This window comes from Lacerta agilis, chromosome 15 (genome assembly GCF_009819535.1).
Source record: "Lacerta agilis isolate rLacAgi1 chromosome 15, rLacAgi1.pri, whole genome shotgun sequence".
In the NCBI taxonomy this organism is placed as follows: Eukaryota; Metazoa; Chordata; class Lepidosauria; order Squamata; family Lacertidae; genus Lacerta; species Lacerta agilis.
The window spans coordinates 31,222,928-31,249,844 of NC_046326.1; the positions used below are offsets into that span (position 1 = coordinate 31,222,928).

At 45.4% G+C, this 26,917-nt stretch overlaps 1 protein-coding gene across 1 annotated transcript; it reads left to right on the top strand.

Moving 5' to 3' along the window:
* Positions 1–1,002: 1,002 nt before the first annotated feature.
* On the top strand, positions 1,003–25,994 carry P2RX1 (purinergic receptor P2X 1). Its single transcript, XM_033172430.1, has 12 exons — positions 1,003–1,261; positions 10,835–10,982; positions 14,122–14,193; positions 15,822–15,891; positions 16,928–17,024; positions 17,587–17,667; positions 19,134–19,275; positions 21,008–21,138; positions 21,593–21,683; positions 23,116–23,181; positions 24,782–24,883; positions 25,914–25,994. The coding sequence occupies exons 1-12, from the start codon at positions 1,125–1,127 to the stop codon at positions 25,968–25,970; spliced, it is 1,194 nt and encodes a 397-aa protein (XP_033028321.1). The 5' UTR covers positions 1,003–1,124; the 3' UTR covers positions 25,971–25,994.
* Positions 25,995–26,917: the final 923 nt, after the last annotated feature.

Below are 26,917 nucleotides of genomic sequence, written 5' to 3' on the forward strand. Positions count from 1 at the left end.
GGGGGAGGAGAAATTCTCCAGTAGTTTCTCGGTTGTGCGTTTCAACATTTGCAGTGCATAGCGCTGTGGGCACAGACCCTCCAAGTGTCCCTATTTTCCAGGGACACTCCCGGATTTACAGAAGCAACCCCTGTTTCTGATTTGATCCCGGAATGTCCCACTTTTCCTTAGGATGTCCCTATTTTCATCAGAGAAGGGGGCGACAGAGGATGAGATGGTTGGACAGTGTTCTTGAAGCTACTAACATGAGTTTGGCCAAACTGCGAGAGGCAGTGAAGGATAGGCGTGCCTGGCGTGCTCTGGTCGATGGGGTCACGAAGAGTCGGACACGACTAAACGACTGAACAACAACAACAACAACAACAAATTTTCATCAGAGTAGCGTTGGAAGGGATGAAATTATCTTTTACAGGTTTTTAGCTCCCTGTGTTTTAGCCGTGCTGCTATGATTTGGGTATGCCACCTTGAGTCTTGGTGAAAAAGAGGGGTGTAAATATTCATAATCATACTCCAGCCTGACTCTAGCTCTTTAAGCTGTTGATAACATATTGCAGGACAATTCTTTCTTAAGTGCCTATGTTAAAGAAGGAACATCCTCTTGGTTATTAAATCAGCACAGGGAATGCTACTGCAAATCAAATATTTACAGCGCGCAGAAGGCAGAGTAAAATGTAACAGAGGAGGACCTTTGGCAAGGAACCTTCGGCTAAAGAGCTGGCACCTTGCAAACATTCTCCTATTTTAGCCCGTGAAAAGTTGGAAGGTTTGCACAAGCTCCTTCGCAGCTCTTCCACTTCCTCCTGCGACCATCTGGAGGAGCACAAACCTCTAGGGTGCATCGGTTTCCTGGACAGTGGTTGAGGGCTGGTTTATTATATTTGCTTCCGAAAGCACACCCACCTCCCACCCCCCAGACCATCTAAGGAGATGTAAAGTGACCTGCTCACACCCATTATAGAGAGAGAGAGAGGGCTCTGTGTCGTCTCCTGGGGAAGGGCAGAAGGCACAGTGGATCAGCTGCGAGAAAACACCACACCAGGACTTGTGGGGAACCAAAGCCTGAAGAAGCAGCCAGAGGTTTCCCACCTGCAGCGGTTGGCAGAGACCAAGGTGGCGTTTCATCCATGGGGCAGAAATTCTCGGAGAACGTGTCCTCGTTCCTCTTCGAATATGACACGCCAAGGATGGTTTTGGTGCGGAACAAGAAGGTGGGGCTCACCTTCAGGCTGATACAGCTGGTGGTCCTTGCCTACATCATTGGGTGAGTGCATCTTCTATGGTTTGGGTCAACCAGCTTGTGGGAAGGGGCCATCATTCAGTGGTGGAGCATCTATCTGCCTTGCATGCAGAAGGTTTTGGGTTCGATCTCCAATGACTTCTCCAGGTAGGACTGGGAGAGACTCCCTGTTCCTCTTTAAATAAGCCCTTCATTCGGAACAACGAGGACTAAAATCTTGCTTTACTTTTAAGGAAAGGGCCATAGCTCACTGACCTGGATGGACCAATGGCCAGCTTCTTAGGCTCCACTTTAAAATCCTCAGTATAAGGCAGTTCCACTAGCTGTTCTGTAACTAGGTTAGTATCAGGCCATTCGCCAATTGCATCTCCCTCTCCAATCTATTTAACTCTCTTCATTTAACCAGCTGATTGATGAATTAATTAATTAATGGAATTAATTGAACTAATCAATAACATCGTGGGTTTTTCCTCATATGGGTTCAATGGATAGTAGCAAGTTCCTCTTGTTCTTCTTATTTACATTTATATCTCATCTTTCCTCTAAGCAGCTCAAAGTGGCATATATCATTGTCCCTCTCCCCCTCTACCCTCCCAACAGCCCTGCGAGGTAGGCCAGGCTGAGAGCCAGTGATTGGCCCAAGGTCACCCAGTTATTTGTTGTGTTGAAAGTTCCTGTCTGATTGGGTGCCTGCCAATCAATCGGTTTCAGCTCTTTCTAAATATCCTTTCTGCACATACGAAAACACAAAAGTAAACATGGCAATAAAAATCCACGGTCAGCCAACTGTTAAGAAAAATCAGGACAGCTACCCAGAAATAACTTGCCAGGAGCTGGGATGCCATCAGCCCCCCAGAGGCTTCCTGTCCCAAAAGCCATGTCTGAAGATACAGGCCCCTGCTTCTCCCTCTTCCAGAAGTCCTGTCAGCCCCTTCCCCTGGGAGAAGAGGGAGGAGGCAGCCAGGAAGCACAGGAGAGAGTTAACCCTTCCGCTAGTGTGCAAAATTGGCACAGGGGACAGCCTGCTAATCTTGCCAGAGATCTAGCATTGGGCACTCCTGGCCCAAAAGGATTCCTGCGGTCTGAGCCAAAGGGCATGCAAAGACTTTGCATTCAAGGGAAGCATTTTATTACTGTAATACTGTCAGGTTTTGTTTGTTTTGTGCATTTATTGTTTTGTGGAAAGCGGTTCATAAATGCAATGCAATGCAATTATATAACAGCCATATTCAGTAAATGGTTGTGACATGGAAGATCAGAGAATCGTAGATTTGCAGAGTTGGACACCAAGGGCCATCTAGTCTGACCCCCTGCAAAGCAGGAATCTCAACTAAAGCATCCATGACAGATGGCCAACCAAACTCTGCTTAAAAGCCTCCCATGAAGGACAGTCCGCAAACTACTAAGGGAGTCCGTTCCACTGTCAAACAGCTCTGACAGTCAGAAAGATTTTCCTGATGTTTAGCTGGAATCTCCTTTCTAAAGATGGAGCAAGCTAGTTTTCCGCTGCTCCAGAGGGGAGGACCTGAACCAATGTATTCAAATAGCATGAAAGAAGATTCTGAGAAAACATTGGTAAACATTTTCTGATGGTAAGAGCTGTTCAGCAGTGGAACAGACTCCCTCAGGAGGTTGTGGACTCTCCTTCCTTGGATGTACTAAAATAGAGGTTGGATGGCCATCTGTCATGGATACTTTAGCTGAGATTACTGCATTGCAGGGGGTTGGACTAGATGACCCTTGGGATACCTTCCTACACTACAATTCCATGATTCTATGAAATGGAAGCCTGAAGCTCCAACTGTTTACACTTTACCAAGGACAATCCTGGCCCCTAAACCTGTTAAGTCTTGAGATCTAGGCCTGTTATGTTAAGGTAGCAGAGCAACTGCTTTTTGTGAGGGGGGGGCACTGGTACGGCTAGGAAAGAGTCCCGTCCCCCCGTTTGCAAACCTGGAGAGCTGCTGTCAGACAGCGTTGATGATACTGAGCTAGATGGACCAAGAGCTAGTATAAAACAGCTTCCTAGAGGTTCCTCCTTAGCGCAGCACAACGAGGACTAGAATCTTGCTTTGCTTTTAAAGTGGAAGACCAGAGTTCTGTGGAAGAGTTCTGCGCTGAAGATTGGGAAAATGAGAAACAGAGGGGAAAGTGGAATTGACAGGTGCGCCATCCCTAGTGATTTGGAAGTCCTGAGCTGCTAAGCAGGGGTGTTATTCTACCCATCTTCCCAGGAAAGAACAAAGGAGAGAGCTGGCTGGCACACAGTGTGGTTCCTGAAGGCAAGATAGCTTCCAGAGATCTCCTCCAGGACTCTCAGAAAGCAATGTGTATTCCAAACAGTGACAAACAGAAAAGCAACAGTTGTAAAACTTTTGCAATTAAACATTTAAGTGTGCTTTGGGGTGTTTACATCTCCAGGAGCGTTTTGCAACCCAAGTCCAAGAATGGTTGCCGGCATTAGATTAGTGCCTAATTAGGCATCAACGAATTTGTCAATTTCACTTTCTCTCACTTTCTCTTTTATCCCCCAATCTCAAGCTCAGTTCTTCACATTTCTGCACCAGTTTGTAATTTAAAAGAAATGAGTCATAACATGCCCGTGTTTTTTTTTTTAAGCAGTTACCTTTAATTTAGTTATAAGTCCCCACTGTGGAAGGACGTGTGGATCCAGAATTGGCCTCCACAGTCAATTATGGACTCATGGTTAAGACCGTTTTCATGGAAGACAATCTTACTTGGCTACAAAGGATCGCCAAAGAAGAAGAATTCTGTTATAAGAATATGTATATGCCACAATTCATTAAAAAAATTGAGCATTTAAAAAAAATGTTACATTAAAAATCATACAATAAAAATAATAGTAAACAAGCGGAGATCAGCTGACTATTAATGCATTTTCCATTGATATATGCATTTCTGATGAACACTTTCCCCTACTATGCACGTTTTTGTTTGGCTGGAGAACTGCATTTGGTGAAGTGCAAATTTCAAAAGATGGCCCCTTTCACATCACATATTGCTTGCGGAATTGTGAATTAGGTAGGTTCACATGGAAATGCAAACCAAACTGGATTTCTGATCCATCTCTACTAATTCATTTCCTATCTACGTGAGTTTGGGCGATTCAATAGCTGCGTTCTCTCCCAGCATATGTAAGATTTGTCCAGGATACAAGATGAGCTATTTAAAAATCATATAAAAGTTTGAAATAGCTTGTCTAAAAGCTCGTCCACACTTTCTCTTGTCCTGCTGCTTTCGCCTAAGGAAAACTGCTCTTTAGTGCTCAATCGGAGCAAACATCTGTTGGGTTTTCTCCGGGTTGACATTTGCTCCGATTGAGCACCAAAGAGTGGGTTTTCCCTGGGAAAGGAATGCAGCGAGGGGGAAATCGCTTGGACCCTCCCCTTGGACCCATGCTAAGAAAGTGCAGATTAAGTGGGAAATTGCTGGAATCTGTGCTTTCTAAGCACAGTAAAAGCAGGATGAGCTCTAACTCTCTGAAGCCAACCTGACTTCCTGGATCAGACCAAATAGTTCATTTTGTCCAGGGTCCTGTTTTGACCCTCAGTGGTCAACCAGATGTCTTAGAAGAAGCCAACAAGCAAGGTTTAAAGGCAATAGCCTGGAATAATAGAGAATCATAGAATTGTAGAGTTGGAAGGACTTAAAAAGTCATATGGTCCAACTCCGTTCAAAAGAGAAAGTGGATGGAGAACAGCTTTTCTCCTTCCCTCCTAACAATAGAACTAAGTGTTAAATCACTAGATAAATATTGATAATTGCCGATATCCTAGAAACAACACTCTCAAGCAGTAGGAAACCACTCAGGCGGTCTTGAGGGCCACTTGGCCTTCGAATGACTGTTCTGGGAGAGGCACAGGTGTAAATCTGCTGTAGAACTGATGCCTCTGCAGCAAATCCAGTTCTGTAATAACCATGTTTGCATGCAGCAATAAAACATGCTCCATCTGTCCCTATTATTTTTTATTCACCACTGTCCATCTTGTGTCATGCAGTGATCAAATGCTGTTGCTGGTAGTGTTTTTTTTTTGTAACTTTTTAAAAAATTCATTTTATAGTGTATATAAAACTGAGAGAACGGTTAGAACAACAGCTGGAAATTAAAAGGTGAAAAGCAAAGCTATAAAATAGGGATGTAGATTGAGCACAGCTGCACATGGGGAAAATAACAAAGCCCTAGTAAAGAATATTAGTGTTATCTGATTATCAGCTAATATAGTTCCAGATGGGCGAAGCTTGTGATGTGGGTTGTCTTGAAAACGATGTTTCTGTGGTATACGTAATAAAATAATGTCAAATTGTATAAATAGTGTCTGGAAGTTCTAGTCCTTGCAGAAATCTCAAGTTGTGCATAATTTTCTCCATTGTTGCTGTATTCCAGAGTGAATGGTACCAAGCAAAGTGTTGTTACTGTTGACATGGGTGGTGCTGTGGTCTAAACCACTGAGCCTCTTGGGCTTGCCGATCAGAAGGTCGGCGGTTTGAATCCCCGTGACGGGATGAGCTGCCGTTGCTCTGTCCCAGCTCCTGCCAACCTAGCAGTTCGAAAGCACACCAGTGCAAGTAGATAAATAGGTACCGCCTGTGGCGGGAAGGTAAATGGTGTTTCTGTGCTCTCTGACTTCCATCACGGTGTCCAGTTGCACCAGAAGCGGTTTAGTCCTGCTGGCCACATGACCCGGAAAGCTGTTTGGGGACAAACGCCAGTTCCCCGTGCCTGAAAGCAAGATGAGCACCGCACTTTATAGTCGCCTTTGACTGGATTTAACTGTCCAGGGGTCCCTTACCTTTTTTTTTTTACTGTTGGGGAGAGGGCTCTTGCATTTAAATCCTGCTTGCTAGTTTCCACATTGGGGCATCTGGTTGGCGCACCAAGCTGAGGGGCGCTTTCTCAAAGCCGGCTAAATGCTTGCCTGGCTTCGGAAAGGAGCCGTGAGGGCTTTGGCAGGGTCCTAAATCCCTCCCGTCTCCTTTCCAAAGCTGGGACAGAGCTAAATAGGCTTTGGGAAGGAAGTGGGGTGACTCTAGGACCCACCACCTTCAAAAGACTGACTCTACGCCACAAGCCATTTCCTGTTCCTTGCCCTGCCTGGGGCAGCCCAAAAAAGATAGAGAAGAGGAAACCAATCAAGGAGTATTCAGGGGCAGAAAATGTCACAGCCTGGGCGCCACCACCAAGAAGGCCATGCCACAGTAGTGGATGACTTCCTTTCCTCTACACTCATAGAACTGTAGAGTTGGAGAGGATCCAAGAAATCATCTAGTCCAACCCGCTGCAACGTGCCTTCCTTGGTGTCTCAGATGATGATGGGGCTGTGAGCAGTCAGAGACCCTAGCATCGTTCGGACTGTGTTTCTTGGCTCATGCGCCAAGATGCCTTTTCGACAGAAACTTGGCGACGTGCCTGCTCCTCAGCATAAACGTCGTAACTTATTTTCCGGAACAGACTAAAATTAATATACCCTGGCTATTTGCTTGCCAGATTCTCATTCCCAGCCTCATGAGAGATGGGCAAAGGGCAGTTCAGCTACAAGCGGAGAATGTCTGGAAGGATTTTGTGTTTATTTGGGAATTCCCAGCCCTACACATGATACTTTTAAAAAAGATTAAAAATTAAGTTTCTAGGGGAATGATAATCCGCTTGTTGTCGCTGACGCCTTATAGCCTCTGTGTTGAACCAATGTGTTGGCGGTGTGGAAAAAATGAATAGAATGTAGTTTCTTGCCCTTTGCATTAGCTCAGGGGAGTATCTGATGCAGCTGAGTGTTGGAAGATTCAGGACAGACAAAAGAAAGGACTTCTTCCTGCAGTGTATATTTCAATGATGGCATTTGCTCCCAGAAAATATAGTGATAGACAAATCCATGGAGGACCTGTATACTAGCCCCAATGATTACCGTATCTTTTGTGTATAAGACTGATGTGAAGAAGCTACCTCCTCAAAAACTTTGGGGCGACCTCGCCCAAAAAGGCTCAGCAACTCAAGGGTGATCTCCCCCCCCCCAAAAAATATTGATTTTTTAATTTTGGGTTCAAAAAAATAGGTGTTGTCTTATACATGGGGGCGTTTTATACACGTAAAAATACGGCACATTCTATTGTTTTAATTATTTGTAATTAATGTGGTGTACGTGGTTCTCCTGCTCCTCATCTAATCGCCACAATAACTCTGTGAGATAGGTTTAGCTGAGAGGCAGTGACTGGCCCAAAGTCACCCAGTGAGCTTCATGGCAGAACCAGGATTTGAATCCTGGTCTGCCAGATCCAGCACTCTGTTACCCCACACTGGATGTGCCGTATCACATGAAAATATTGTAGTGTGATCAGGGCCGGTCCACCCATGAGGCAACATGAGGCAGCGCCGCAGCGGTCTCAGGAGGCAGCAGGATTCACAGCGGCAGTGGATCTGGCCTCTAAGGAATGCATCACCCACTGCTGGCTGCTGCTGCCACAGCTGCAGCTTGCTCCATGGATGCCAGACCTGCCGCCTCCTCAGCATCCACCCCTCATTGCTGCCTCTACAAGATTGAGAAATAGGGGGCTGGTCTCCTCTCAGACCTAGTGTTGTGTAGTGGTTAAGAGCAGTAGTCTCGTAATCTGGTGAACCGGGTTCGCGTCTCCACTCCTCCACATGCAGCTGCTGGGTGACCTTGGGCTAGTCACACTTCTTTGAAGTCTCTCAGCCCCACTCACCTCACAGAGTGTTTGTTGTGGGGGAGGAAGGGAAAGGAGAATGTTAGCGGGATATCAAATCCAAACTCCTCCTCTTCTTCTTCTTGTTCGGAAATGGCGGGTGCTGCTGGGCTCTGTACCCATCCAGCATCATTCAGAGTAACAGACCCTCCAAGTGTCCCTATTTTCCAGGGACGTCCCTGATTTAGAGAAGCCGTCCCAGTTTCTGATTTGATCCCAGAATGTCCCACTTTTCCTCAGGATGTCCCTATTTTCGTTGGAGGTTATGGAGTTATCCAACCCCTGAGCTGTCCGAAGGCAATCCTGTATATAAGGAAGTTTTTTTTTAATGTTTAATGTTTTATTATGTTTTTATATATGTTAGAAGCTTCTCAGAGTGCTGAGGCAACCCAATACGATGTGTGGGGTATAAATAGTAAGATTATCGTTGTGGAATGAGACGTCCCTATTTTCATCGGAGAACTGTTGGAGGGTATGGAGTGCCCCGCCGCCCAGTGATGGTCTTTGATACCCCATTCAACCATTGAGTAAGGTAGATTTAACTTTCCTCCTTGCTCCCAATAGAGATATTTATTCCCCCTTTGCTCCTGGTGTAGGTCTTCACTCACCCCTTCTTCCCTGACAGTGGGGGGACGGACGCCATTTTGAGGTTCGCCTCAGGTGCCAAAATGCATTGGGCCGGTCCTGAGCCTGATGTTATAATAGCGGCTTATATTTAGTAAAAACAGAAAATATCCAGCAACCACTTTCACTTCGCTCCAGGAATGCCATATGTGGCTGGATGTGTCCCCTTTCTTTTTCTTTTTGCCAGATTAGCATTCCCTCAAATCAGAACCCTTCCGTTTTGACTCCGCAAATAGCCCGTTAGGTCACAAGCAAAACACAGCGGATTGATTCATCCTGGCTCTCGGAGGCAGTAAAGGAAGCCATCACTTTTCAAGCTGAAATCCAAGATTGTGTGACATGGTCTGCTCGAGACTGCCGGGCTAAAAAAGGAGATAAATCTGGTTTTCATCCCCACTGCAGAATGTGGGCATGACTCCCACGGCGCAAGAGATGAAGTGGATGCTTTGAACCAGGTCTCCTCTTGGTCTCACACTAAAGCAAGACAGCTGTAAGAATTAAAAAGAGCCTGCCGGATCAGGCTAATAACCCATCTAGTCCGGCCTCCTGTACTCATAGTGGCCAACCAGATGCCTGTGGGAACCCCACAAGCTGGATTCAAGCACAGGATCCCTCTCCCCTCCTGTGGTTTCCAGCAAATGCTATTAAGAAGCATTGCTGCCTCCAACTGCAGAGGCAGAGCTAGTATTCATTGGTAGCTGTAACCTCCATGAATTTGTCTTTCTCTCTTTTAAAGCCATCCATGTTGGTGACCATCACTGCCTCCTGCGGAAATGAGCTCCGTGGTTTAACTCTGCACTGCGTGAAGAAGTCCTTCCTTTTATCCCTCGAACATTTAGCTAGATAGGCTAGTTTTAGCCTTAAAAACTAAAAGGCTAGTAATCCAGGATGCTTTACGGCAGACTGGATTTCCCTGGTATTCCCCGCCCTTTTCTCATCCTCAAAATAACAACCCCACAAACAGTCTTGTAGAAGGTGAAAATAACATTTATTTCCTCAGAATACTTGCTGAAGAGTAGTGGTGTAGTGGTTAAGAGCGGTAGACTTGTAATCTGGGGAACCGGGTTTGCGTCTCCGCTCTTCCACGTGCAGCTGCTGGGTGACCTTGGGCTAGTCACATTTCTCTGAAGTCTCTCAGCCCCACTCGCCTCACAGAGTGTTTGTTGTGGGGGAGGAAGGGAAAGGAGAATGTTAGCCACTTCGAGACTCCTTCGGGTAGTGATAAAGCGGGATATCAAATCCAAACTCCTCCTCCTCCTCCTCCTCCTCCTCCTCCTCCTCCTCCTCCTCCTCCTCCTCCTCCTCTTCTTCTTCTTCTTCTTCTTCTTCTTCTTCTTCTTCTTCTTAACAACAGGTACATCAGCTTTGTTCAGGCAGGCTTAAAATGGTGATCCAATTACAAAGACATACTTAAGCCTAGCTTAAAATGTTGCCTGAGCATTGGAGCTCAGACTTAGCAGAAGTCTCACATTTCTGGCTTGTTGATGAAGAGATGAGGAAAAGACAAAAAAAAATTATGAGAGTATGCCCAGGCTGGTAGGAAATACACGTGTGTGTGTGTGTGTGTGTGTGTGTAAAAAGGTCAAGGACCCCTGGATGGTTAAGTCCAGTCAAAGACGACTATGAGGTTGCGGCACTCATCTCACTTTCAGGCCGAGGGAGCTGGCGTTTGTCCACAGACAGCTTTCCGGGTCATGTGGCCAGCAGGACTAAACTGCTTCTGGCGCAACGGGATGGGTGGCAGAGCACATGGAAACAACGTTTACCTTCCCGCCACAGCAGTACCTATTTATCTACTTGTACTGGCGTGCTTTATACTCAGGGCACAATGGAAGTGTCTCTCACGGAGTTCTCTCTAGCAAACCTACAGGAAGACCCTGAGTTTCAGCTCCCATCATGTGCCTATCTAGCAAGATATGAATTGTAGGTCTGGCTGCTTTTTGAATATCCCAGAATTTCAACTCTCCCTCCCCCTCCTTTAGGCCTCAGTGTGCCATCAAAGAGTTGGTGGTCAGGAGAGGCAAGCATGGTGGAGGGAAGGTCCAGGGTATTTGGATGATGCTTTAGGTCACATAAATTTAGGCTGTGGACCATATGCAGGCTAGGGCCAACAGGTTGCCCATCCCAGAATTAGAGGAGAGGTATAGAATCTGCAATGTGATTGGCTGTTCTGAGGATGCAAGAATGCAACACCCAATTGCTCCTTGTGGCTGTCAATTATCTTGTGTCTCTCCACCCCTCCCACTTCTTCCCTAGGTGGGTTTTCCTTTACGAGAAAGGCTACCAGTCCAAGGATGGCATCATCAGCTCCGTCTCCGTGAAGCTCAAAGGATTAACCCTGACAAATAACAGTGAGATTGGCCCACATATATGGGACGTGGCCGATTATGTTTTCCCTCCTCAGGTAAGGGGTTAAGCACTTCTGTCCAACAGAAGAAAAAAGAAGCTCTTGGGAAGTTTGGTTTTCAAAAAAGGAATTAGCTCCAGTGCTGGTTCACACCCTCCAAAAAGGAACCAATTCAATTCCTGTTCAATTCGCAATTCATTCACGTGGTCCTTCACATTCTCCACACGGACGCCCTAGCCGGCCTTCAGAGATTTACAAACTGCTCTATAAGAAGTAGTTAGAAATATGTTATGTTTATTTTTATTAGGATTAAGATTAGAGTTAAAGGATGGTTATTGTTTATAAATATTAAGATTAGATGAGAAGGAAGATTTTATAATGTAATAAAGTTACTAGAGAAGATTAGAAACGAACGCAGAAGAGAGGATGTGAGGAGGTCCCTAAACAATGTTAGGAATAAGATAAGGATAGTTGATAAGTGTTTGTTTGTTTGTTTGTTTGTTTGTTAAGATTTTTGTATTTTTGTAGTTTTGTAGTTTTTGTTGTTTTGTAATATGTATTTTGTATTGTGTATCTTGTTTTTTGTGTCATTGTTAAAAATTTAATAAATTTTTATTTAAAAAAAAAAGAGATTTACAAACTGCTCTGCCAGTATAGTTAAGAAGACGAAGAAAAGGTAAAAAAAACAGAGTGGGGTGTCAACAATTTTTTCTTTATTTCTACATATCTTTAAGCTTAAAAAAAGCCAGCACCTTTCCGAGAGGTAAAATGATGATCACAATCAAACACAGAGTTAAGTGTTACCGCACACACTGCGAATGTGACACAAACAGCAATGAGACCCAGCAGCAGTATGTAAAAATACTTGCAATGTACCCCAAAGTACAAACATGTAAAAAAAAAGGACAATCAGTTAACAGCAACACAAATAGATCTGTGATACTACGCAACAACCAGTTACAGATCTGTTTTGAGCAGTAAATCTTTATTCTATATGTCCCAGTTTGTCCTAAGTCTCCTTGGCGAAAGCTTTTCTCAGCTATCATAACAAACTTAGTTGGTCTCTAAGGTGCTACTGGAAGGAATTTTTTAAATTTTGTATCATCTTTGAGGAATGTGCCCCAGTAATCCGGGATGTGCATCAGTGACTGATAAGAAGTCTTCGAGCTGAGCAGTTTTCTTTTTAATGAGAGGCTGTTTTCTGAGATGCTGATGGAAGTTTTCCACAAAAATTGGCCATTCACCCTTCTTTTGTCCTGGCTGTATTAATTGGACAGTTTTCCTTCCTGCTTAGTGCTTTTTATACATATTTGAACTTTGTACGCAAATGGCAGTGCTTGTCGGTGGCTGATATCTGGGACATATTCACCCCACACACGTAAAGCACTATGGTACTATAAGCAGTCATGGGTTTCCCCAAAGAATTATGGGAGCTGTAGTTTTGCTAAGGATACTGAGAGTTGTTAGGAGGCCGCTATTCCCCTCACAGAGCTACAATTCCAAAAGTGGTTTAACAACCAATGCCCTTTCCCAGGGAATTCTGGGAAGTGTACCGTTCTGTGGGGAATAAGAGCAGGAAGGTTGATAGTTGTTATGTATTGAAGTTCTCACCCTAGGCCACTAGGGGTGTGTGTGTATATAGTTCATTCTGCTGCAGTTCTCACTCAGGTCCGCACATGCAAATGAGGGATTGAAAGTGATGTTCAGGGATTGGGTAACTACAGAAAGTTGTTACTGTTGCTTGTAGCTGAGTTCTATATAAGCAGGCTGCTGAGCCCTTCAGTTCAGTCCTGTTCCAGCCTGAGAATAAACAGAGCTGCTTGGAGAATCACTGTGTCGTCTGCTATGTCCACCCACTATTTAATAATAGCATTATTATTATTATTATTATTATTATTATTATTATTATTATTATTATTACCATTACCCGCCCTTCACCAGCAGGTCCCAGGGTAGGTGACAACAACTTAAAATTATGAATTAGAAGCAGCTGAAACATATTACAGTCACAATAATAGGGTGGGCCCCAAAAGCACACAGCCCAGGTGCAAAAATGTGCGTCTTCAGCATTTGTCAAAAGCAGCATAGCACAGAGAAACCAATTGCATCTCCTTAGCAAGGGAATCCCACAATTTAGAGGCTGGTTGATATGGCAGCTTGAGTAACCTTGGAGGCAGGAAGAATACGGACAAACTGAATTAAGGGTACTGGATGAGATAAGTTACAGGTGGGTAGCCGTGTTGGTCTGCCATAGTCAAAACAAAATCGAAAATTCTTTCTAGTAGCACCTTAGAGACCAACTGAGTTTGTTCCTGGTATGAGCTTTCGTGTGCATGCACACTTATCTGAAGAAGTGTGCATGCACACGAAAGCTCATACCAGGAACAAACTCAGTTGGTCTCTAAGGTGCTACTAGAAAGAATTTTCGATTTTGGATGAGATAAGAGCATATTAGAGATAAATAAGGAGATATTAGACTGAGTTGAAGTACACTTACAGTAAGATTGGAATATACGGTTGGATATGATAGGAGGTCAAAATAAGCTTAGGTAAATTGAATGGTATTAGTTGGTATTGTTATTTGTTTACTTTATTATTTTTGTGTAAAAAAATTTATTTCTTACTTTGTTACTAGTTTTGGAAGTCATTTTTGGAAGGTTTTGTATCGCATTGTCATTTATCTTCAATTTTACCTAATGAGGTGAAAAAAGTATTTTTACAAAGCACAATGTATATTACTACCTGATTGTCTATTATTGAATTATAAGATGATTGAACAACAACAAAAAAAGATATGGCAGCTTGATGTGTTATGAACCAACCTTCTCATCGTTAAATAATGGATGTAGGAGATATTGTAATGAGCCGACTTTGAATTTGATAATGCCACCACCAGGGTAAAAGGCAAGTTGTTAAGCCAACCTGTGGACCACCTGGTTCACAGAATCACAGAATTGTATAGTTGGAAGGGATCCCGAAGGTCATCCAGTCCAACCCCCTGCAATGCAGGAATCACAGCTACAGAATCCCTGACAGACGGCCATCCAACCTCTGCTTAAGGACCTTCAGTGAAGGAGAGTCCACCACCTTCACAAGGAGTCTGTTCCACTGTTGAACAGACAGCAGAAGAGCCATAAGAGGCCTAATTACTCTTCTCCTCGTTACCCAAGCTATCTTGTATAATTTTCCTTTGTAGGGCGACAGTTCCTTTGTGGTTATGACCAACTTCATTATCACCCGTGGACAGAAGCAGGAAACATGCCCTGAGGTAATCGGTTGTTTCTTAATTCCACATATCTGTCGTTCCTTCTTCAGAATGCGCTCACAGCAGCCAGTAGCAAACACGCACAAAAATAGTCTGTGGTACCGTATATTTGCAGGTGAGTCCTGAGTTTGGAGTTCTGGAGTGGAGAAGATGAGTTGAAACATCTTTGAGGAGCACCCCAACTCTCAATGAGTTCAGCGAGAGATGGGGCATTCTGGCAACAGCATAAATTGGGGGGGGCAGTGGGAGGGTGGGGAGCGGCATCCCCCCGTTTCGCTTCAGGCGGTGAAACAGGATGGACCGCCCCTGCTCCCTGCCTAGGGACCATGGGGACAGGTGCTCTCGCTGCACTTCTTTTGGTGCCTGCTAAAAACTTTTTTAAAAAATGTTTTTATTTCATTTTACAATTGTAAAGTTATAACAATACTGTACCAAATATATGTCCGTATAAAGAGATTTCTCAGCCCTCCAGCTGTTTTGTCACTACAATTCCCATCATCCCTGACCACTGGTCCTGTTAGCTAGGGATGATGGGAGTTGTAGTCCCAAAACAGCTGGAGGGACAAATTTGGGGATGCCTGGGACATTCACGAGGACACTCCTGTGCATTGTTTTTCAGTTCCTCTCTGGTGTTTGTTCTTCTCAGTTTTTTTTTACTGGTTTATTGTAGTGGTTTTATCCTGTCGACTGCCTTGTTATTTTACCATGAAAGCCCAAATTAAATGGAGAAGAGTTTCAAATAGGGGAAAGTTGGCAAAAACTAACAGGCACGAGCAAAAACTCTGCAAGTTTAAGGCTTAGCAGTGAACTCAAAAGGAACAGATTCTCTCTCCCACCTCCCTCCCTCTGCAAAGCCCAGGAATTTAATGTAATCAGAGGTCACTGATATTGCAAAGCTTTCTGCAGCGAACACAGATGATTCGGAAGGGAGTGTTCTTGCCCCAGTGGGAAGTAGTGGCAATTGTGCAAGAACAGGAGAGCCCCAACGCTGAAAAGAAATGAGCTGAAATGTTACGGTTAATAGGTCGGAGTTCCAAAAGGTCCCAACTAGGAAGGGTGAAAGGTCTGGAAGGTGGCCAGGATGAGGGATGTCGCAAGACATTCGTAGGAATTAATTGCAAGGCCTGAACTTGTTAATTAAGTGCTTTCCTGGCAAACAACCAAGAAGCGGAGCACTAATCAGGGACAAAGCAAAACAAGTAACGGAATGAAAGTCCTTGAGCTATTTTCAGGGGTGCATCTAGCTGATGCAGACAATGCCATGAAACTTTGTTTCTTGTCCTCTTTTCCATACCACACAAGGTAATCCGCCATCAGGAACCTGTGCCTCCACCAACACACACCACCTTCCAAGTCTTGCTGCTTCCATCCTGTAACCCCCAACGAAGCGAGACTCACTTCCTGAGCAAACCTTCCAACCATGCTAGCCTGATTTGTGCTCCTCCATCACTCGTTTGATTCTTCCCGTCCCAATGGTCAGGGGTTGTAGGAGTTGTAGTCTAGCAACGTCTGGAGGGCCACAGAGTCCCCAGCAATGATGTGCCTGATGTAAGAATGCAAAAGGGATGCAACAGTAAATTTACATCCTGGTTGTTGAGTGACAACGCGTTTTTTTTCTGCCCTTATCTCAGCATCCTGAAGCAGGGAAATGTGACCAAGACAGCGAATGCACGGCCGGAAAGTTCCTTCGTCAGGGCCAAGGTGAGAAGGAAACTGTGCAGGCAATAAGCCCTTGTTGCATTCACCCTGTGACTCATTACATATCTTCCTATATATATAAAAATGGGACGTGGGTGGCGCTGTGGGTTAAACCACAGAGCCTAGGGCTTGCTGATCAGAAGGTCGGTGGTTTGAATCCCCGCAATGGGGTGAGCTCCCGTTGCTCGGTTCCTGCTCCTGCCAACCTAGCAGTTCGAAAGCACTTCAAAAGTGCAAGTAGATAAATAGGTACTGCTCCAGGCGGGAAGGCAAACGGTGTTTCCATGTGCTGCTCTGGTTCACCAGAAGCGGTTTTGTCATGCTGGCCACATGACCCGGAAGCTGTACGCCGGCTCCCTTGGCCAGTAACGCAAGATGAGCAGTGCAACCCCAGAGTCAGACACAACTGGACTTAATGGTCAGGGGTCCCTTTACCTATATATATAAAAACGCAAGGCTGTCGTCGCACAGCCCGCATTGGAGGATTAGCATCACCATCCCGGATTTGCATGAAGTCAGGGCAGGGCTGCAAAAGAGAGGGCGAAAAAACTTTTCTCTATCCACTCTCTCCATGCCATGCATAATGTTATAAACTTCTGTGTTGATGGAGTCCAACTCCCATCAGCCCCGGCTAGTGTGGCGAGATGTCAGGGAGGATGATGGGAGTTGTAATTCTTCAGTCGCTGGAGACCCACAAGTTCCCCATCCCTGGTCTAAAGCATTCAAGGTGAAGTGCATAGATTAAATGCAGAAGTTCCCCTTCACATGTTTACAAGCTGCTGGAAGAAATCATGGGTTAGAGCAGGCATAGGCAAACTTGGCTCTCCAGATGTTTTGGGACTACAACTCCCATCATCCCTAGCTAACAGGACCAGTGGTCAGGGGTGATGGGAATTGTAGTATCGAAACATCTGGAGAGCTGAGTTTGCCTATGCCTGGGTTAGAGTGTAGTAAAACTTTATCCGAAGACTGCAAATAGCTCATGCTGGTCTCTTAGGTGATCTTCTACTAACCGGACTGTGTTTTCCACTTCCTGCAGGTATCATGACCGGGAAGTGTGTGAATTTTAGCCACACAGAGAAAACCTGCGAGATCTTTGGGTGGTGTCCGGTGGAGATCGATGACAAAGTTCCTAAGTAAGGGGCGGAGTCTCTGCTTTCTCATCCAAGTGACACTTTTGTTGTTGTTGTTCAGTCGTTCAGTCGTTCAAGAGTCTCCTCCAGCACCATAATTCAAAAGCATCAATTCTTCGGCGATCAGCCTTCTTTATGGTCCAGCTCTCACTTCCGTACATTACTACTGGGAAAACCATAGCTTTAACTATACGGACCTTTGTTGGCAAGGTGATGTTTTTGCTTTTTAAGATGCTATCTAGTCCTCATGATATCAGAAGAAACAAAATAGAAAATTCTTTCCAGTAGCACCTGTAGGATGTTGCCTCTTAGACCGTTGGGTCCATCTAATCAATGATTGTCTCTTCCTGGGATCCTCAACACAGCATGAACTGGGAGGGTTTTGTGTGTGCATTTTTTATGTGTTTGTGTATGGTTTTATATATAATTGTTGCTAATGGCTCTGGGTTGTTTTTATTAATAGTGGCATATAATTTTGTAAATAAGTAAGGTGGAGGGGTATCCCTGCCTCCTTTGGAAACAGGGATTTTGACACATAGGCACTAATCCTCCTTTTGTCTTGCAGCCCCCCTCTGCTTCTGGCAGCTGAAAACTTCACCTTGTTTATCAAAAACAGCATCACCTTCCCCAAGTTCAAAGTTGCCAGGTAAGCCTGGGATCCATGAGATCATGTGGGACAGTCCTCATGATATACTGTAATGTTGTTGTTGTTATATCACCTGCCCCTCCAGGGCGACTTACAAAATTAAAAACAGTTTAAAATAAGTTAGAATCGTATAAGGGTTTGTTATTCTGACTGGACTGTAATGGAAAGTCATAAGATTTTGGAATGCAGAAATATAGTAAATCATCATCAAACCATCGATTCTAGCACACGGGGGGGGGGGGGTGAGCACCTAAATCGTACAATTTGACTTTTGAATGATTGGCATTATTAATGGTATTATAATTTGGCATTGATATACCGGTAATGAGGCTTTTATTGGATTGTTGTGATTGAAAACTAATAAGAATTATTTAATTTTTTAAAAAAGTTAGACTCATAAAAATAAAGTAGGTCCTAAAATCATATACGGGTGGCGCTGTGGGTTAAACCACAGAGCCTAGGGCTTGCTGATCAGAAGGTCGGCGGTTCGGATCCCCGCGACGGGGTGAGCTCCCGTTGCTTGGCCCCTGCTCCTGCCAACCTAGCAGTTCGAAAGCACTTCCATTGTGCCCTGAGTATAAAGCACGCCAGTACAAGTAGATAAATAGGTACCGCTCTGGCGGGAAGGTAAACGGCATTTCTGTGCGCTGCTCTGGTTTGCCAGAAGCGGCTTAGTCATGCTGGCCACATGACCCAGAAGCTGTCTGCAGACAAACGCCGGCTCCCTCGGCCTCAGAGCCGTCTCATCCATTGGGGCTGGTGGCGCAGCGCGCCAGGGCGCAATAGCCTGGAGGGCGCCTCCGTCCTCCAGCCCCGCTGGCAGCGCCTGCCGGCAGCGCCCTCTGACTCCCGGCAAGGGAGCTGGCCGGCCACGCCACGCCCTCTGGCTGCCCAGCAGAGCACAGGAGCACAGCTCTGCGCGCCCTTCCAGTGCTTCCGGGACGGGAGGCGAGGGCGGCCGGCTCGCGCTCCCGCGCGCAGCCGGGCAGCTCGCGCTCTGCGCGCAGCCGGCCGCCCTCGCCTCCCGTCCCGGAAGCGCTGGAAGGGCGCGCAGAGCCCCGCGCCGCTCCAGCGCCACACCCCTCATCCCCCGCTCGCCCACCCCCCTCCCAAGGGGCGGCAAGCGCGGGAGGGAGGCAGCGGAGAGGCGGCATGGCGGGGGCGCCGGAGGGATAGCCACGCCAGGGCGGCAGATCCCCTTAAGACGGCTCTGCTCGGCCTATAAAGCGAGATGAGTGCCACAACCCCAGTCGGACACGACTGGACCTAATGGTCAGGGGTACCTTTACCTTTAAAATCATACAACTTAAGCCAGGGCAAAGAGGTGGGTCTTCAGCATCCTCTGGAAGCTGTATAATGAAGCTGGGCACAGGACTCCAGGTGGGGACCGGTCTTGAACCTACCCTCATTTAGTGAGCCATCCGCAAACAGAGATAACAGAGGGCTTGCTTCTTCCTCTTCCGCAGACGTAACCTTGTGGAGCGAGTCACCAAGGGCTACCTGAGGAACTGTACCTACCACAAAGACAGAGACCCCCTGTGTCCAGTGTTTGAGCTGGGGTACGTGGTGGAAGAATCCGGGCAGAAGTTTTCGGTTCTTGCCCTTAAGGTGAGGTCTTCCTCCTGGCCAGTCTGGGCAACGGGAAATCGGTCGACTAGTAGGGCTGAGTCAAAGTGGGTAGGGTGCTAAGCAGGCATGGATGTCTCCAGCTCCTTCAGATGCAAGCCAGTTTTGCAGGCAGTGCCAGATTTACTTATAAGCTAAACAAGCTATAGCTTAGGGCCCCACTCTCCTGGGCCCCCCCCCAAAAAAAATTAAAGGGGAAAAACCTGGATGTACATTTTCAAAATATAAGATAAAAAACAAATAAAATAAAACCTACATACAACAATAGTGTTTTGTGTTGGGTAGGGTCCTGTGATGTAAGTAATGGGCCCAGCCTGCTAGCCTGATCCCTAAAATATCACTGGTTTGCTCATTTCTATATATAGGGTGCCTACATTCTGCATGGACTGGTTGCATGGTGACATGTGCCTTTAGATACCTATTAGGTCCATAAATTACCATATATATAGCATATATTCAACACAAAAAACAGTGACAATTTGTTGTTGACAAAGGATAGCTGGACATATAAAGGGCCCCATTACCTTCAGTAGCTTACGGCCTCATCAAACCTAAATCCGGCCCTGTTTGCAGGTGTTTATTCCTAAACTCACCATGTCCCATTTCTGTATTAATTTGTGGCTAGTTTCTTTTTAAACGACCCACTCCCAAAACAATCACATTAAAATCCAGATTAAAATTAAATATCATTAATAATCAGCAATGTTATTTTAGATTATATATTAGTAATTCAATAATATTATTAAATATTTCAAATCTTTTATTTTAAATATTCATATTAAATATTATTGTTATATATGAAATGATAAATAATACTTAAATATTATTTTATCACAACATACATAATTAAATACCTATGTTATCCCAGTGTGTGCATTTCAGACATCTGTACTTTATTTAAAAAAATACGCATTTTGATTGATTTCTATACGTTCTTTGAGCTGAGGACAATGGTCTTGCAAAATTTGGAGAAATGAAAAAAGATTACTGTTCTATCATCACCATCATCCATTATGAAATTTCTATTTTGCCCTTCCTGCCAAACAAGATAGTTAAAAAGAAATTAAGAAGCAGATTTGAAAATGGAATACAATTGAGAATATCTAAAAACATGAAGAATCTCAAACAACAGATCATTATGTTCCAATCCAATGTATCAGCCCAGGAAGTATGAATTGAGTCAATTTGCTTTCAAAGGTGGACCAAACAAAAGTCTCCTCTCACCCCGTGGGATGAACATCATTCTCCCATGCATGCGCCCAACACATCCCCCAAGTTGATGAGTCTCATTTGACAGCAAGAAACTGAGCGTTATTGGCCCAGTCCTGTGGAACTCTCTGCCACCAGCGTTTCAGCGGGTGCCTCTTGTGCCGACTTTTAAATGCCGGCTGAAAGCTTTTTCTTTTTATGCCAGGCCTATGCAGGCAGTTAAAAGTACATCCTTTCACAATGGTTAACTGGTGTCCATTTCTATCCTTTTTGTGGTTTTTATTGTATGATTTTATTGCTGTCTTCTTCTTCTTTTTAAAGACACAGCAATGTAAATAAATACATACATTCATACAGACACACAGAGACACACACACACACACACACACACACACACACACACACACACAGGTCTTGTCTGTGGGGGACAGCCAGCTCCTTCTCCACAAAATGACCGAGGTCTGGTTGGCCACTGAAAAGGATGCCCTCTTGTTCCCTTGGGCAGGGGGGCGTCGTTGGCATCACTATCTCATGGGACTGTGACCTCGACTGGTCTGTGAGGCACTGTGTGCCCGTTTACCGGTTTCATGGGCTTTACAATGACGACAACAACATCTCTCCAGGGTTCAACTTCAGGTATGGTGGCCTTTTGGGGTTGTTCTGTCCTGTCTGTCCGTCTCTCTCTCTCCCCACCCCTTATTTATTTATTCCATTTGTATCCTCACCTTTGCCTCCAAGGAGCTCAAGGTGGCATGCTCGGCTCTTCTCCCTCTCCATTTTATCCTCACTACACCCCTGTGAGGCAGGTCAGCCCGAGAGAGGCAGTGAGCGGCCCTCAAGGTCACATCCGTGGCTGAGTGGGGGAATTTGAACCCTAGTCTCTCCCAGGTCCTAGTCCGTCACTCTAACCATTATGCCACACAGACATGAATGCCAGCTGCTGGCATCATACATGGGGAGAGCACTGCTGTGAGGGGGGTCGCCTGGGGAGAGCCTTGAGGGCCAGACAGAGAGAGACCCTGAGGATTCCTGTTCCAGCAATCCTTGTTCATTTTCATGCATACAAACATGCCTCTTTTTGCTTTGAAAGGTACGCCAAATATTACAGAGAAAACGGAAGAGACCTAAGAACCCTGTACAAGGTGTTTGGCATCCGATTTGACATTCTGGTGAATGGGAAGGTAAGGCTTGCTTTGGCAAACGGTTGGCGTTTTCTCCTTGTGGCCTCGATTGTTGTGAGTGGAACCTTCCTTCCAAGTAGGCTGGGTAACGTCAGTCAAATGCAGCTGCCAGTAGGGTTGCCAGACCTCCTGAAATATCTAGGTTTGCCTGGCCCCCTCCAGGTAGCAGGGGTGGGGCTTGAATCTCCAGGTGAGCGAGAGCGCCTTCAATAATAATATAACTATTGAGAAGAATGTACATGTAGCTTGCCGGCTGCAAAATATAGACTAGACTATCTGTGTTGGTGGGTTGCCTTCCTTTGCTACCCTCTCCCAATTAACCTCCATCTCCAGGGCCTGCCCCATGACATCACCAGGGGCCATCCCTAGGTCTCAGGTTTGGACTTTGAAATCTCAGGGTCTGGGATGCTCATGACTTGGCAATCCTAGCTGTGTCCCTGGTTTCACCAAACCTCACCCCCTCATCAATCCCAGCTTTTCTTAAAAGCGCTCATTGCAGTATACATGGTTCTCTGCCCCACCTCATCCTCACAACAACCTTGTGAGGTAGGTGACACCAGGAGCAAGTATGACGAGCCAAAGCTTCTTGGTTGAGTGAGGATTTGAACTCGGGTCTCCTCATCAGTTGCTCTAACCCAAAGAAGGGAACTTGTGGCCCTTCAGGTGTTGTTGTTGTTGTTCAGTCGTTCAGTCGTGTCCGACTCTTCGTGACCCCATGGACCAGAGCACACCAGGCACCCCTATCCTTCACTGCCTCCCGCAGTTTGGCCAAACTCATGCCAGTCGCTTCGAGAACACTGTCCAACCATCTCATCCTCTGTTGTCCCCTTCTCCTTGTGCCCTCCATCTTTCCCAACATCAGGGTCTTTTCCAGGGAGTCTTCTCTTCTCGTGAGGTGGCCAAAGTACTGGAGCCTCAACTTCAGGATCTGTCCTTCCAGTGAGCACTCAGGGCTGATTTCTTTAAGGATGGATAGTTTTGATCTTTTTGCAGTCCATGGGACTCTCAAGAGTCTCCTCCAGCACCATAATTCAAAAGCATAATTCAGGTGTTACTGGAGTCCAACTCCCATCAGCCCCAGGCAGGATGATGGAAGCTGGGAGTTCAGCTACACCTGGAGGGATGAAAGTTCCTCACTACTGTTCTAACCACTACACCTCAGTGCCTCTCGGTCCCAGGTAGATAGCTCAAGCAGAAGGTTTACCTGCATTGGGTGCAGATCTCACACTCCGTATTGTGAAATTCCTATTGTGTTAGATGGAATTTACTTCCAAGCAAGATGCAAATCAGGGGGTGGGGCATTCCCCAGGCCACACCCCTCCTTGCAGCTTTAATCACCCACAGATTTGTGCAGAATTAACCAATCAAAGCTCACTTGATGGCCATAAAGGACAGTAACAGTTCTCCCCTTGCCATCTCTGTCCCTATCCAGGCAGGAAAATTTGACATTATTCCAACGATGACAACCATAGGCTCTGGGATTGGCATCTTTGGAGTGGTAAGTGCTGTTATGAAGAAACCCAGCGGAGTCTGGCTGCTAGATCAGGCCCTAGTGGGTCCGTCTAGTCTCACAGTGGCCAACCAGATGGCTGTGGGAAACCTGCAAGCAGGACCCGAGTGCGAGAGGCACTCTCCTCACTTGTAATGCCCAGCCACTGGAATTCAGAATCAACAAGAGCATCTCCAACAGTAGACAGAACACAGCCACCATGGCTAGTAGCCACTGACATTGCTTTTCTCCATTAATCTAATTCTCTTGTAAAGCCATCCAAGTTGGTCGTCATCGCTGCCTCCTGTGGCAGGGAATCCCCCAGTTTCACTATGTGCTGTGTAAGGAAGTACATTATTTTGTCTGTTCAGAACCTTGCATCATCCAGCTCTAATTCTGGCTACGAAACAGGTGGGACTCCAAAAGAATCTGTAGGCATTTACAACCTTGGGGGTTGTTGCCACTTAATGCATCAACATAATTAAACATTAGGAAGAACTTCCTGACAGTGAGAGCTGTTCGGCAGTGGAATTTGCTACCAAGGAGTGTGGTGGAGTCTCCTTCTTTGGAGGTCTTTAAGCAGAGGCTTGACAGCCATCTGTCAGGAATGCTTTGATGGTGTTTCCTGCTTGGCAGGGGGTTGGACTGGATGGCCCTTGTGGTCTCTTCCAACTCTAGGATTCTATGATAAAGAGAGGACAGAAGAAGACACAGATTTACCAGAGATCTGCATGCCAAATTATTGGCATAGGAGCCAACTTGGATTCAATGGCTATAGTTTAAATGCAACATGCAACCCATTGTTGAGAAGACTGTGACCGGGTGCTCTGTGTGGTTTTCTCAGGCCACATTCACGCCATCCATTTCAAATACTCTGATTCCTCTTCCAACGGCCATGGCATCCATGAGTTAAGGGTGCTGAGAGCTGTTAGGAGACCCCATGTTCCCCTCACAAAGATCCCTGGAAAGAGGGGCTGATTGTTCAACCACTTTGGGAACTGAAGCTCTTTGAGGGGCATAGGAGCCTCACAGCACCCTTAACAAACTACAGCTCCCAGAAGTCTTTGGGAGATGTCATCAAACCTCTGCTTAAAAACCTCCAACAAAGGAGAGTCCACCAGTTTCCAAGGGAGTCCTTCATACCCTCCAACATCTCTCCAATGAAAATAGGGACGTCCTAACAAAAAGCGGGATATTCCAGGATCAAATCAGAAACTGGGACGGCTTCTGTAAATCCCGTAATGGAAAACAGGAAAACTTGGAAGGGTCTGGTCCATTCCACTGTTGAACAGCTTTTAAGAAAGTTCTTCCCAATGTTAGTCGGAGTCCATGTGCTGATTTTTTCTACCCACGTGAGTGCACTGACATTCACCGCCCTTTCAGAGATTTAGCTTCCAGAGACTTGAAATTTTTCTGTGAAAGATTAAAATGGGAGAGAAAACTAGCTTTAGGAGGAGCACATAGCAGAAAACAGAGACTGTGTTACCTTGTAAATAGGGAAAGTGGGAGTGTCTATGGGAATGGCAGGAGGGCACCATCACTCAGGTCCATCTGTAGCCACCCAAAGCACATGTGAGCGACACCAGAAGTCCTGTTTTATCTTCTGCAGGCCTCTGTACTTTGTGATCTCCTTCTGCTCAACTTCCTATCCAACCGGGACTACTACAAGCAGAAGAAGTTCAAGTATGCAGAACAGGATCCCATCAAACCTGTGAGTAGGCATCACATTCTTCCTCCTCTCCAGAAGGACCGCAACATGCCATAAATCTGGGCCGCGTCTGCTGCTTGCCGTGGTTAACGGTTTGGGCTTGGAAGAGGGGGGTTTGGATTCCAATCCTTTTTTGGCCATAATGCTCGAGAAGCAACACCAGGCATGCCACGATCTGTTGACCCAAGGCCGGCTCTACTGTTAGGTGGCATGTGGTGGCAGCCTTAGTTGCTGAGGGGTGGCAGCGAGATGTTGGAAGGCAGAATTGTCTGCTTCACGTTATGCCCTACACTTGCTTTAGTTGCCCTGGGCGGGGTACAAATAATAAATTATTATTATTATTATTTTATTATTATTATTATTACTACTACTACTACTACTACTACATAAGATTCGAGTGCAAGACTTCTGTAGCCAGAATGAGGGAGGTGCATCACCTTGTCCTTTGCCTCAGGCGGCAAAATATTTTCAGCCAGCTCTGACTTGGGTCGCATGCACTAGTGTGCAGGGCTTCCCCCAAAGCATTCTGGGAGCTGTAGTTTTTTTTTTTTTAAGGGTGGTGATAATTGTTAGAAGACACCATTCTCCTCACAGAGATATAATTCCCAGACTTCCCTGGGAAGAGGGATTGAGTGTTAAATCACTATGAAAATTGAAGTTCTGAGAGGGGAACAGGAGCTTTCTAACAACTCTCAGCACCCATAAAAACTCCCAGAATTCTTTGGGGGGGGAAGCCATGACTGCTTCAAGGGGCATTATAGTGCTTTAAACAGATGGTGTGAATGTGACTCATCATGCCAGTGTGAGGTTTATTTATTTATTTTCCCTTAATTCAAAGAGCTAGGGAGCCTGTAGCCATTCATATAAAGTTCTTTCCTTCCTTCCACCCCTCAATATTTTTTTTTTTGGGGGGGGGGTAAGGCTTTCATTTTGTTCCCAGTGAAGAAGAGGAAATTTTTGGGATGCAATGCTGTGATGAACCAACATGTTTCTCATTTTATTTATTTTAATTTTGGTGTGGGGGAAATCTTAGGAAAAAGAAGATGCCGTCATGTGCGACTTACATGCGAAGGAAAAGGTCATTCAATGAAATTGTAAGTGGCTATGAAAAAACAGTGTAAAATGAGGCACTGACTGAGTGCGCAAACCTATGCGTGTCTACTTGGAAGTAAATCCCATTGAATTCAACAGGACTTACTTAGTCCAAATTAAGCTTCATCTGTCTTCATCTAAACATCCTGTTCAATCATTTTGTCCCAAATGCAAAAACCTCGCCCATCAAGCATGTGGTCACATGACGCCCATTTCACAGATAAAACCAACATCGAACAACACACCATCACAATCATCGTTAACTGTCACATTAACTTATAAGGCCCTGAACAACTTAGGACCCAAGTATTTTACCTTGGAAAATCATAGAATTGTAGAGTTGGATCAGACCAGGAGGATCATCTAGTCCAGTGTTTTTCAACCTTTTTTGGGCAAAGGCTCACTTGTTTCATGAAAAAAATCATGAGGCACACCACCATTAGAAAATGTTAAAAAAATTAACTCTGTGCCTATATTGACTATATATAAAGTAATTTTTCAATTTTTCCCACGGCACACCAGGCAACATCTCGCGGCACACTAGTGGTTGAAAAACACTGATCTAGTCCTGCCCCTGGCCAACCATATTTATTTATTTCATAAAATTGATACAGCACGACTGTTTAAAAAAACAAAAACACCATCAGAGCATAAAAAGCAAAGAATAAAATTATCAGTTAAAAAAATGTTAAAAACAAGGATTTAAAACATCCAAAAAAAAGGTTAAAAAAAAAGGTAAAGGTACCCCTGACCATTAGGTCCAGTCGCAGACGACTCTGGGGTTGCGGTGCTCATCTTTCTTTACTGGCTGAGGGAGCCGGCGTTTTTCTGCCGACAGCTTCAGGGTCATGTGGCCAGCATGACTAAGCCGCTTCTGGCGAACCAGAGCAGCGAACGGAAACGCCGTTTACCTTACCGCCGGAGCGGTACCTATTTATCTACTTG